Raw genomic sequence first — 13,452 nt, 5'->3', positions numbered from 1 at the left:
CATACTGGTACAGACATGGTAGGTTAATTGGCTTCTGGGAATATTGGTTCTAGTTTGTGCGTGTCTGTGTTTGTGTCTGTGTATGCTTTGCAATAGACTGGCATTCTGTCCAGCGTGTATCTTGCCTTCCACAGGGTTCTTGCCAGGATATGCTCTGGCTCCCCTGCTAACCTGTATTGGATAAAGGAATTAGGATAAAGAAATTAGAAAATGGGTGGATAAAAAGCCTAGTTAAGATTAAAGCAAATATGAAAAACTGGTACAAAAATACTCTGTCTACATATTGTACATGCACAGTTTTCAAGGTGAATGATTTCCAAATCACTTCATGTACGGTTACCATACAGCAAATATTCAAAGAGAGGCTGATGATGTTTAGAAGAAGGGAGTTGTATAAAAACAATTTCACATCCAGGATTCTTTTTTCCCTATGGCCAGCATTGGGTGAAGGTCATTCCTTTCCTCTTTGTTGATTGGATTCTACTTCATGACAGATTTTACTCCATTCTTTCTTGGAATAAATATTAACCATATTGTGTTTAAATCCTGGTTCACCATGTGTCAGTTAACTCAAGATATCAACTAGAAGTAATCAGTGAAGTGAGATAACATACTATGAATATTATTCTGCCATACATAATGTTAAGCTAATCTTTAATGATCTTGGATGTTCTGTGATTTCAGATCATGAATTACTACTACTATTACTATTAATAATGATAACAAATGTGACTAGTAAGCCAAAATCTTTATGCCATAATCTCAATTTCTGAAGGTACAGTAGATATAGGTATAGATGCAAAATAGTAAAAGCAACTAAGGCTCACATATAAGATTTATACAGATGGTATTTTGTGACTTTGGATTTTTTTTTATCAGAGGGAGGACAGAGAAACTTCTCTTCTCAAATGCTATAGACAGAAGTTTTATTTTGAAAGGCCATAGTTTTGAATTAATTCCTGGTCACAAAGCCAAATTTCCACATGCACTTACCAATGCAATTCTTTTCATCTTCACATATGTGAAGAACAATAGCCAGCTGTTCCTTGTATGCCTCAGAAAGGAGGATTTGAAATATGGCTTTGGGGCTATGTTTGGCTGGGGAGGCCTAATGGCAAACAAGAAACACTGGAGAAGTCACTGAGGCCTGTCCATTTGAGAAGCTTAGAGGAGTTTCCTGAAAGTCCCTTCTTCACTCATTACCTCTGACAGCTTTCATTGACAACGTGTGACTAGGGCTTCTGAGCATTTTAAAGCAGTGGGAGTCTCAGCTGAACAATTGCGCTGTCAATTACCTTTTCCCCTCTGTTGTGAAAAGGGGGCCCATAACAATGCACGCTCTCAGCTGGGGGTGATGGTGTCCTGGGTTTGAAGCCCTCGTTGCAAAGTCCAGCATTCAATGGCAAGAAATATTCTCTGACAAATTACTTTGTTTTTAATGAAGTTATATGAGGTTTTATAAAAATATTTGTTGTACTAATCTGTGTCCAACAACTGCATCTTCCTGTGACAACTGAAGATAATCATTAAACAAACAGTTGTCCAAGTGCCTTCACCTACATATTGTGTTCCAGGAAACTTCCTGTGGGTATTGATCACTTTGTGAAAAGCCTGTCCATCATACAGGCGCTTTGTCTAACAGTCACTTCCATTTGAATTTGACTGACTGAGGAAACTTGCGTTATTTATACAGAACAGCAAGGCTTTTCATTCATAAGTTCAGTTGGGGGGACGGGGTGCTAATGACTTGGCTTGAATAAGGTGGGGGGATGTGGCATTTATGGCAGGAAGCAACTCAAATGGCAGCCAAATGGGGGAGGAAAGCAAAAATGGATTCTTGGGATAAACACAATAAAATTGAATAACACATTCAAATATATATGTGCATATTATGAATACATTGCTATGTACATGTGTGCCTCACTGCTGTGAAGTTGTTTAAAGAAAGCTTAGAAGGGTGAGGTAGTGTTAACTAACAAGTGATTTGTGCTGCATACTGATAGGTTCCTTCCATCAGAAAACTTATTGGCCTGCATTGAATTCTACTGCTCTCTGACTTTAATATGTACCACATTTTTCACATTTTCAGCCTGTTTTATCTAAAGAGCATTTATTTTCTAATACATTTAGTCTTATGTATGTTTTACTTTTCAAATACATGGGGCATAAATATGTGGTATTTCTAAAATAAGACAGAGTTTTATTTAATATGTCTTAGCTGTAAAGCAATTAGTATTTTTATTATGCTGAAATTCCTTGGTATGTTAACATAGTTAGAAAACAAATTATGCATATTGGAAATATTTTTACAGTAGTTTACACTATACACTATAGATCAAACGTTTTCCAAAGAGGATGACTATTGGCTCTGACTCATTGCAATTAAGGGACATCATTCCATTATCAGAATCATTTTCAATTTGTGTACAGTATGTAAAACATCAAAAAACAAGTTAATTTTGTAATTTTGTGATCTTGTATTTATTTTCATCAAATGATTAACATGTAACCACCTTCTTAAATAGTGCAGAGCTTAGGTCTGCTGAGTATCTTTTCGATTTTAAGTGTTATATTATAAAAATGAAGTTATGGTAGAACAAGGTGAAATGCGTTGTATGAAGGGTATATTAGTTTGGTTTGGGCCATAACAGAAAGCCCTAATTTATTTTAGAGGTGAAACCACCAGAGGGAGCTCAGTACTTCTTCAATTGCTAAAAGAAAGGATACCTGAATATCCTATGTATATCAATGTAAATAGAAAAAACGTGACTGAAAAGTGGTTTATTCACTATACGACTAATTTATTCTGATAAAAAGTTGTCTTTAGTCTAGAGAAAAATAGTTTACAAAATCGCATTGATGTGTTATATTGTAATATGTAAATTGATTTGTGTCAATTGAAAATTGTTGTCTAGTATTTGAAAAAAGACTGAAGTAAAATAAAACTATATTGTAATAACCAGGAAATGGACATACCACATAATTTATGAGTTAATTAATTTGTGACCAAATCATTTTTTTTTTCTAATTTTATCACTCGGGTCAATAAGAGGTTTTTACCTGCATAGATAAGTGCATTATTGTGCAAATCACAGTTGTATAACCGTATATAAAGTATTTTAGAGAAAAAATACTTTTGAGTAATTATTTAGGGTTAAATATATACCTATGTTTCATAGTAAATTATACGCAGAAATAAGAGATGTGTCTGGTCTGAACATTTAAAGTAGTTTGATATTAACTATCTCTTCTTACAACACGATGGCAAGGCATTCATATGCAGAAATAATTGGGAAAGCATATCGCATAGAATTGTATCGAGCAATTCGTTAAAAATGAGTTAGAAATTATAAAGTACGAAAAACTGTTCTTAAATTGGTACTGATATATATATTTACATTTCTTTTTCATTTTCATTATTGGGAGGTATTTGTAGAAAAGGTCATGACAACTTTCTCCTTTTTAAGTCTTGCCATGTATTTGTTATGATTTTGTTATTGGCCTTTTAAGCGTGTCCCCCGCAGCTCTGAGTAGCTGCTGGCACAGAGCACTGTGAATGCGAGTCCTGTCGAGCCAATGAGCTGGGACCGGATACGATATATCCTCTGGGACAACAACTGCTCTGTTCCTCCTTACTTCCACATGACGCCATTTACTGCATAAACCCGACCTCCTCCGGAAAAAAGAAAAAAGAAGAGAAAACTCGAAAGCACCTCGGTGTGCAAAGCAGCCAAACATTCGGCAACCACAGTAATGTTTCTTGAGAACTATCCAGCTTGCACGGCACTGAAGGTCTTTTGCTAAATGTGCTGGGGGCCGTTTTGCAGATCTCTGTACATTGCGTTTTGATGAAGAAGTACTGCAGGGATCTGTTGGATTCTCTTTACTTTATTTGAAATTATTTGTTTGTTGTTTTTTTTTTCACTGTCGCGTAAGCCCTCGTGTTCGTTTGGAAAGGAATGTGTATGTTTTCTCTTTTTTGCAATATAGAAGTGGATCAGGAGTTATAATTGGGATCAGACTGTTCTGCTGGATTTTGTGGATGGGTTTTCAACACAAGAGTGATTAGGAAATTGTTTTCCTACTTTGGATTTACTATTTCAAGGAAAAAAGAAGAGGGTGGCAGTGGTGCGTTCACGGTGAGCTTTTGGGTTTATACATTAAGAAATCTGAAATGTTATGCTATGTTGGATTTTGTGCAGTGGAATCGCTTTAACAACATGGGTTAAAAAAAACAAACTTTTGCGGTCTTTTTGAGTAGTCGGAGTGCTTTAGCTCCGCGCCATTTGTGCTGTTCTGGGGGCGTAAGTGTGATCTCGTGTTCAGCAGCATTATTATTATGTTTTGGCAGCACAGTGATCTGAACGATATTTATCTGTTTGAAATGTTTTTTGCAACATTCCACGTTGCATTCGGGTTTGGTTATTTTTGATTTAGTGCAACTTTGTCACCTGTTTTGAGTGTTGCCTTTTCATTCCTAGATTCTTTTAATACTTATTTCTTGCACGATTAATGAATAGGTGTAATGATAATACATATACACACAAATGATTTGTTATAATCTCACTCGTGTGTCCTGACACCACAGTTGTTTTATTCTATTTTCAGGTGTAACGTTTTTAGGTTACAGTCAGGTTTGTGGTTTCTATTGCAATATCGGCAACTTTAGTCTTCCTTTTTGAACTATTTGTCAAATGCCCCACCCCAATGGTAAAGACCTTTGACTGTGTAATCCTTAAGTCCGATCACACATTCTTAGGGTCTGCCATGGAGATTTTCATTAACTTTTTCTTTTTAAAAGAATACATTAATGCTTAGCTTAAGATTTACAGTTAGCTGAGAAACGATAAGAAGGATTATTAACCTTGGTCTTAATAATCATAACTTTTAATATTAAGGTGAATGCGTTTCTTAAGTAGGAATATTATGAATTTCTATGTTACCGTTTTTAATAAGTTTAATGCTTTGTTTTTATACCATTATTGCCAGAAATAGTGACAGTGTGAGTTCTCCTAGCTGCGTTTTCATCAAAGGTCATAGTCATAGTTCAGAGCGGTTGTACATTTTGTGATGTTTAAAACGTGTTAGAATATTGTTCCACGCCTTTCTTCTCATTAGGTAAGCAGTTTAAAAAAGCAGATGATAGCGAAAGTTTGCACCTGTGTCAGTGGAAAAATAAGAACCCAGTAGATCAACTTCCTCTTCACGTCTAAAACTGAGCATCTTTAAATTGCGTACGGCGAGATAGTTTCGCTAATAAATATAAGTTTGTTGGATATATAACAATACTTACTAGTACAGTATTTAACACTGTATTGTCTGGAGATACGGTGTGGTGCTAAAACTGGTTTCATCAGGAAAGTGTTCATTCAACAGACATCATTGTTCAGACTGACTTTTCGCTTGCAGAAATTTTCATTCTTTATCAGCTTTCTGCACCTCCCTATTTTCATCACTTCTGAAAATATAAAAGACTGCGGTATTCAAGTCTCCTTAAAAATGCATGAGTGTGGTGCGAGCTATTTATGTTAAAAAGTCTAGCTTGCTACATTGTAATTCAGAAGATGTGATCCCGTTTAAACTTTCTAAAGGAACAACGTCGTAAAAGCATTATTACATCCCAAGTCAATATCCTAAAGTTTGCAAAAATGCAAGTGGAAGTTTATTTGAAGTATTCGACACATAAACCAAACTGGATTTGACGGTAAAAAAAAAAACATTCCTCTCAAAGCTAAATCCTGCCGAGATCAAATAATTTGCTTTTGATATTACAAAAGGTTAAGACAGATTTTTAACTTTGAAACTGAGTGCCAGTTTTATTTTTTTTTACCTGTTCCGATCAACATGTTAATCTACTGTATAGGGGTATTATCATTAATGAGTTTATGAGCACTAAGGTAAAAATGTTCCTCAATACAATTAAAGTAGAACACTTTGTTTTAACTTAATGTTAATCTATTGTGAACATTGATATGGTAGTCCAATCATAGTTTGTTAAAAAAAATAAAGTGTAATGTTATAAAATAAAAGCTGCAGAATGCAGTATTTTCACATTTTTAAAAAGGCACATTGTATTTGTCAAAAGAAATATTAAGATGTAAATGGATGAAATAACAGCAATGTAAGTATGAAACTTTTAGGGGGTTGCCAGATTGTAATAAAATAACTTAGAACAACAGTTTTGATTAGGATATTTGTTTTACACTTGGTGTGGTTTGTAGATGTCTTAAGTTGAAGGTAAAAAAAGATTAAGCAGGCCTTAAAGCTTTAATTTCCATACGTGGAAATGTATTTTTGACCCTTCATGACTAAGTTCTTATCATGCATAAAATGATTTTTGAAACAAGCTGACATCCTGCATTTTAGGGGGTGTTAAAGAAAGTTTGGTATTTCTTGCAAGTACATGCAAACATACACAAATGGCAATAGAGAAGTCTGCTTAGGTTGAGCTGAACACGCCTTTCATATTCTTGACACTATATGATTATATTTGTAATTTATCTGATTTATAACATTATGACTTTATGAAAATGTATCACCTTCAAAGAGCCTTTTTCAACACTTTTATTTGGTAGCACTGGCACTCAAACGGAAGGAATAGGGAAAATGTACATTTTTTCTGCTGGTTATGAAGTTGTCTACCAAATTAGTTATGTGTGGCTTGCCTATCTCATGCTTCATTCATTTAATTTCTTTCAGGATTTCAGATGTGTTCTACGCCTGCTGGAGGAATCCCTCTTCAGAGTAAAGATGGAGACAAGAACTCAAATCGGCAGTGGTTCTCCTGCACTGCTGCATCTTCTGCGTGACAGCGGGAGGCAGCATGCAGGAGAACCTGACTCCAGGGATACCTTGACTCAGCAGGCCCAGGTGTTGTCACTTGATCAGATCAGGATAATTAGAAGCTCCAATGAGTACACAGAAGGACCGATGGTGGCTCCTAGGCCTGGGAGTAAACCCATTGCTCTCCAGTCTACTCAACACAAAACGGACAGTGTGAGTGGCATGACAAATGAACAGGAGCAGCAGAGGTTTATCCACAGAGATCCACATCACCACCACACACGTTCTTCTCGGGTGGCTTTGTCCCAGTCTACTGATGCAGTGAGCACTGGTTCAAGGAGTAGGACAACTACAAGCAGTACTTCCTCTGAGCAGAGGCTCTTGGGAGATTCTCCCACTGAACGGATAATCAGGGTGCAGCCAAAACCTTCTGAACTTAAGTCAGAGGAGCTTAAACCCTTCACTATTGAGGAATGTGGAAACCATGTGTATCGCTGTGAAGACTGTGGAAAATGCAAATGTGAGGAGTGCACTTACCCACGGACTCTTCCCTCTTGCTGGGTTTGTGACAAACGGTGCGTTTGCTCTCTTCAGAATTTGGTGGACTATGGTACTTGTGTCTGCTGTATTAAGTGCCTGTTTTACCACTGTTCAAGTGATGACGAAGACAACTGTGCAGACAACCCCTGTTCTTGCAGTCAGTCAAACTGTTGTGTGCGGTGGTCTGCCATGGGCATAATGTCCCTATTTCTGCCTTGCTTGTTGTGTTACCTTCCAGCCAAGGGGTGCCTTAAGGTGTGTCAGGGCTGTTATGACCTTGTCAAACGACCTGGCTGCAGGTGCAAAAACACCAACACCATCTGTTGCAAGAATTTAGATTCCTCGGCTCAAAAATTTGAAAAGCCGGCACAGGAAACATCTTATCATAAAGGACATGCAACTTCAGAAACAAACTAATAAAGTTGTAGTTCTGGCACTGTAGAAGCAGTGGATTGGGATTTGCTTAGCTCTTTGCAGTGGCTCACATTTTTAGCCACCATTTTGTCTAGGGATGCATGTGGATAAAGCCCATCTGTTTTTTTTTAAAGACTAAGTCCAGAAATTTAGTCCTACAGACTCTTAATACAACTTATAAGCTACAGCTGCAAATTTTCCTGACCAATTGTTTGAATAGTTTTTGCAAACTATGTAAATTAGCATTTTTTCTGCCAGAGATAGTTTTATTTTTGTACATATAATATTTCAACTGTGAAAAAACGTGGTGCCAAAGCAGTGGCATCTTGAGAAAAAATATTATACTAATATGTTGTACATTCAGTTGAATGTGAATCCATCAGTATGTTGTAGACTGTTGTACCTTACAAAAGTCAAACTGTAAAAGAATCTTATCCTCTCAACTTTACATGTACATTGTACAGTGACCATAAGAAACAGCCTTTATATTCTAATTTTTCAACATATTGTTTAGTGTAAAGAATATTTATTTGAAGTTTTATTTTATAAAAAGATATTTATTTTAAAAGGCATCATAAAGATATCACCCTATTTAAAAATAAAACGATCATTGTTGTTGCAAATAAGGGTGGCAAATCAGATGCATATGTGCGCTGCAAAATAGAAAATATATTAACGTTTGAAATTAAACAGTTGTTTGTCTTCATTTTTTTATTTTGCGTTTTGCTAATGATAAAAATTTAAAAAGCCATTTTTGATTTGTTCATTATTCTGAGAATTGTGTAATATAATACAGTAGTATTTAGAGATCTATAGCAGTATTTAGGACTTGGTTCCATCTTGAGGTTTGCTGTTGACCTTGTGTTTTTTCTTTCTACCAAATTGAATATTTTAAATTCATTACCAGGATCAGCATAATACCGCACTAGGAAGTCTGAAATTCCAAAAAGAGCTCTAAAATTAAAATAATGGGAGTGCAGTGTTTAACATGGTGAATGCACATCAAAGCCCACTAAATATTCCAAAGAAATGAACTAGAATAAATTTAAGAAGACAGTGACCCACATTATCTTTTTTTTTTTTTTTACTGATTTCCATTATTTGACAGATTTAGTGGCTTTATCATGTATTTTATAGAGGAATTTAGGAAATGTTGCTTCAAGACTATTTCAAGGAAGCAGGTAGTTTTACAGATATATCTGATTAATGATACCAGTCCAATATTACATGCAGGTTATAAGGCATCTTAGACTGTAAGGTGGACATTTTCTTTTAGAATGAAAATGCCCCAATAAGCTTCTTCAGAGCGAACAATGGAAACTGAACCAGAGAATACAACTGGAAAGTATATGGAAGTCTATTTTAAACTAAGAATAGAGACACATCTTTACCCAAGACTTGTGCTGCTATGGAAAAAGCTATGCAGCCATGCTGTTGAAATCAAAATCCTAATTTGTTTTGAGTACTGGAAGAAGACCTTTGATTAATTGCCTACTAATTACCAAAGGGGCAATACTGGTTAAGTGGCCTTCTCTCTTTTGTAACTTCCTATAAATCTACAAATTCCATCAGGCCTGAAGTCTGTCTAGGAAATAGGCATTATGGATACTGTAGGTTAGTGTACTAATAAGGTCTCATTTTAGAAACTAGGCTTCACAAGGTTTCACAGCAACCATATATTGTCTGGTTATTCTCAGGTTGCTGTTTCACAGAACTAATCATAAAATTGGACTGCTTATATTTGCGAGCACAATATCTCATTAACATTCCTGTTCGCATTCTAGATCCAGATATGTTTGTCTATATTTTATCGTTAAAGTTTAATCTCAGACTTCAAAAACGCTCTTTGTAATCAAAGTGTGGTAAGATTCATTTTGGGTACCACCTGGGACAAGTCAAGCTTCACTGTTCACTGTTCAGTAACATCTGTCACTGGTTACCTTAACATTCATTAAAATGGTTATCTCTTAATTTTTTGCAAAAATGTGTTGATTTGTATAACTAATGCTTGTTCTACTTCGGTTTTAACAAGCAGGTGCAGGGGTAAACATCTGATGGAATACACATTTGGCAACATCACCTTTGGAAAACAGGAAATAAAATTAAAAAGCTTTTTATCTTTACAAAGAGGAAGAAAAGAACGGGTTGGATGCCTTCCGTTCTAGCTAGTTTCAATTGCTGGCATCTTTCTCCCTTTCAAGTGTGCATCTGGAAGTTATAGAGAAACTGAATGATGTTGCAGGCTTTCTTTCATGGGGCTAGCTGTAGGGCAGCATATGTTCTACTTGAGCTTTGTATCCAGCTTGACTGCTTAGCCTGTGTACCAGATGTTTAGAGTACACAACAACATATCAAACATTAAAATGTAGTGCATTAGTGGAAATTAGGGAAAGGCACCCTAAAATGAAACCGTCATGCATTACAAAAGGTAGCATACACACAGTTTTTCTACATAATTTGCTAACTTAAAAAATATTTTTTAATGTATATACCTTGTAGTATTTATTTTTAGAATACGTCATGATTTAATGCATAAAGGGCTTTACAAAGGAACTGTGGAGTGTGCAGTTATGCTTATATATAATTTTAATAGCCACATCACTGGAAAAAAAACGTTGTTCTAGTCCAAAAGTAAAGCTTATATTTAATACAGAACTTACTTAAATCAATTGTTCTAAGTACCTACATTTATTTAACCCAAAAATAAAATTGAGAAATGTTAAATGGGGGAGGCACAAACATAGCACAGTGTTTATCATTGCTACCTCAAAAGCCTGGAGCCCTGGGTTAAATTTCAAACCAGGACTCTGCATGGAGTTATTATATTCTCAATGTGTTTGTGTGGGTTTTCACTCCAGTTCCAGTTTCCTGCAGTCCAAAGACATACTGCCAGCTTTATTGGTTTCAGGGCCATGTCTTAGTGTGTGCATGCCTGTCCCCTTGCGACACTGTATTGGATAAAGCAGCAAAACAGTATATGCATGGACTATTAAATGGGTTATTTTCCACTCAGATTATCAAGGCTGTTTTATTTAGATTTAAAAACTTAGTAATTGTAATGTGATCTAGGAATATTATAATCCTTCAAAAAATTTAGCACATCAAAAATTGCATTATCTCCATTTCCTTCCATATAGAGCATCTGTTTGTTTTAAATACAATATTTAATTCTATAAACCTTTAGATTTCACTGTCAGCTGATTCATAAATGAAATCACTTTTGGTAAAACCTTTTGCTTTTCAGATAAAGCCATTTCAAAATCTAATGTCTTTAAGTGGACATATTGTAGAATTATTTCATTGAATGCTTCCAACACTTGATAGACAATTGTCTGTTAAAAGTTTTGTTTCACACTGATAAATATGATGAACATGTTTCTTTTTAGATATCCAGGATATCAGTTTTCTACAAATATTAGTTGTTGGAACTAAATAGCTAACATTGTTCCTCTGGTTTTATAACCTGGTTTGGCTGCATAAAATATGCTAGAGTAACAATATGGAAAGTGGAGCTGGAACAACCCAGTAAGTCCTCTGTTGTTCAACATTTGGTTCAGAAGGCACTACTTTTTATTTCCATGTTTTTTTCATTTTCAATTTTAATGTTGTAAGAAACAGAGCTGTCCTATTTCTTGAAGAGTCACTTGAGCATCGGAGTCTTACCAGACTTGTAAAACTAGACACCTGCTTTCAAGGCCACCCAACGCTTGAGGATAATGATATGCTGTTCCAATTAGAGTGCCTTGTAGTTTTCAGTGTTCAGGTTTATTTTTTTATTTCCTGTGGTTTTTGTGCTTGGGCGTTCTTCAGTAAACAAAAGACGTCAGTGGAGCAATATCTAAAGTGTTTGTAGTTTTCAACAAATATGTATTTTTTATAAGTTTGTACAGGGACATAAATATGTATTCTGTTTTTTATTGTGTTGAGATTTTCATGATGATGAGTCTTAAAAATAGAAAAAGTCCTATACTGATTTTATACATGAACATAGAATTGTATTTCATTTACAGTGTGGACATCTGAAAACTAAATTTAAGACAAAGATGTATTTCTCCTCTGATTAAGGAAACTTTCTAGAGCATTATCAAAATGGATTACAAAACACGGTTTCTTTTAAACCAATTTTTTATTAAATTTGAAACTCAGCAATGCAATTGCAATTTTTTGTGTATTCTCATATTTAACTTGCACAGGGTCATATTTTATTTATTTAATTTATTGTTTCTCCATTTTTTTCTGAATTTTGATGTAGTGTTATATAGTTAATCATAACTAAATTAACTGTATCTAGTGTAGATCTACAGTATATGTGAAACTGAAAGTTCAAGTATTGACTAGCTCCAGTCTCTAAAATGATTATTAAAATTTAACAGCAAATACCTTTTCAAAATTAGCTTGCCTCATTTAGGTTTTCAATGCAAAATATATAAAAAATATGATTTTATAGTGATTTAAGCTTTTAAGTCTGAAGTGACACTAAAATTATAGCCACAAGAACAGTTATTAGTAAATGTATAAGTCCTTTTGAATATATACACAACTTTCAGCAGCTAGTAAAAAAGATGATTGTGTATTTTGATGGTTGTTTCACTTCAAAAGATCATCTTCCTTAATAATTATCCAGTATTTTTTAATATATACTAATCTGGCAAGCTCTAGTTTTACATGTGAGGATAAAAGCTTGTTAGCTCCTTTTCCTCAGTTAAATGTTCCCTGCATATGGATCTAAGGATCTCATCAATTTCATTGCCTCATTGCAATTTGCAGGATGTTTCAGTCTAAAAATATGTAACAGCACAATATAATGGACTAATAACTTATCCAATAGCATTTTTCCATTTTAATTATTTTTATGTAACCATCTACATTTTTTGCATTTTTCTAATGAGTTTATTTTGCTTAATTTAATCCAAAATTGGTCTTTTAAAGATCTTGATAGCATATACTGGACAATATAATGAAATCTGAATTTTGTTTACTTATTTTGTTTAGATTGCAGAAGTCTAGTATTTTTCTTATTTCGTATTTGGAAACTAATTTGAGATTGAATAATTATAGCTTGGGAAATGCATTATTTTAACTAAAGATTTTTATACTTGCTTTCCTTCATTATCTGAACTGTTGAATCTTAGAAACAATAAGGGTTTGGTGACAAGTAGGCATGTGAAGGCAAAGGGTTAAAGACATTACTTTAAATGACAAAAGCTGAACAGTTTACCCCACATTCAGCCTCTCGTGTATTCATCCTATTTTCTATGGACTGTGCTATTTCAGCTTTCTAAGCCCCTCAACTACCTGCCCCTAATTGGTATTCTTGGAGGGGGCTTTGGGTTTATGTGTGTTTTGTATTTGTGTGCTAATAGGGATGGGCTTGCCTCAGAGGAGTACAGGAAGCTCTGACTGGAGAGGGGAGCAGAACTGCATTTAAACCTCAAATGCTTTTTTTAACGTGACTCAAGTACAAAAGCTCTAATGATTATTAGGGAAAAAATAATACGTTTCGAAAATGTGTCTGTCAATGTACTCAGCCTAGGTGCAAACCTATGTAGTCCATCATATGTAAACATAAAAATGTATCTCCAATATAGGTAAGGCTGTTATTTCTTTTTATCAATCTAGAAAGAAAGATCTTATGGAGAAACAAACTAAGGCTCAAATACAGAAAGTAATCAGAAATCGAAACACCAATTAACATCACTTAATATCCTGTATGTA

General features: G+C 34.8%; 1 protein-coding gene across 1 annotated transcript; it reads left to right on the top strand.

Annotated features, from left to right (window-relative positions):
- Positions 1-3,580: 3,580 nt before the first annotated feature.
- spry2 (sprouty RTK signaling antagonist 2) lies at positions 3,581-8,427 on the top strand. The gene is made up of 2 exons (XM_088603376.1): positions 3,581-4,139; positions 6,700-8,427. Exon 2 carries the CDS (start codon positions 6,751-6,753, stop codon positions 7,738-7,740), a length of 990 nt encoding a protein of 329 aa, XP_088459502.1. The 5' UTR covers positions 3,581-4,139; positions 6,700-6,750; the 3' UTR covers positions 7,741-8,427.
- The last annotated feature ends 5,025 nt before the right edge of the window (positions 8,428-13,452 follow it).

Source organism: Lepisosteus platostomus, chromosome 2 (assembly GCF_059453375.1).
Source record: "Lepisosteus platostomus isolate fLepPlt1 chromosome 2, fLepPlt1.hap1, whole genome shotgun sequence".
NCBI classification, from domain to species: Eukaryota; Metazoa; Chordata; class Actinopteri; order Semionotiformes; family Lepisosteidae; genus Lepisosteus; species Lepisosteus platostomus.
This window is presented reverse-complemented; position numbering and strand designations above follow the sequence as displayed.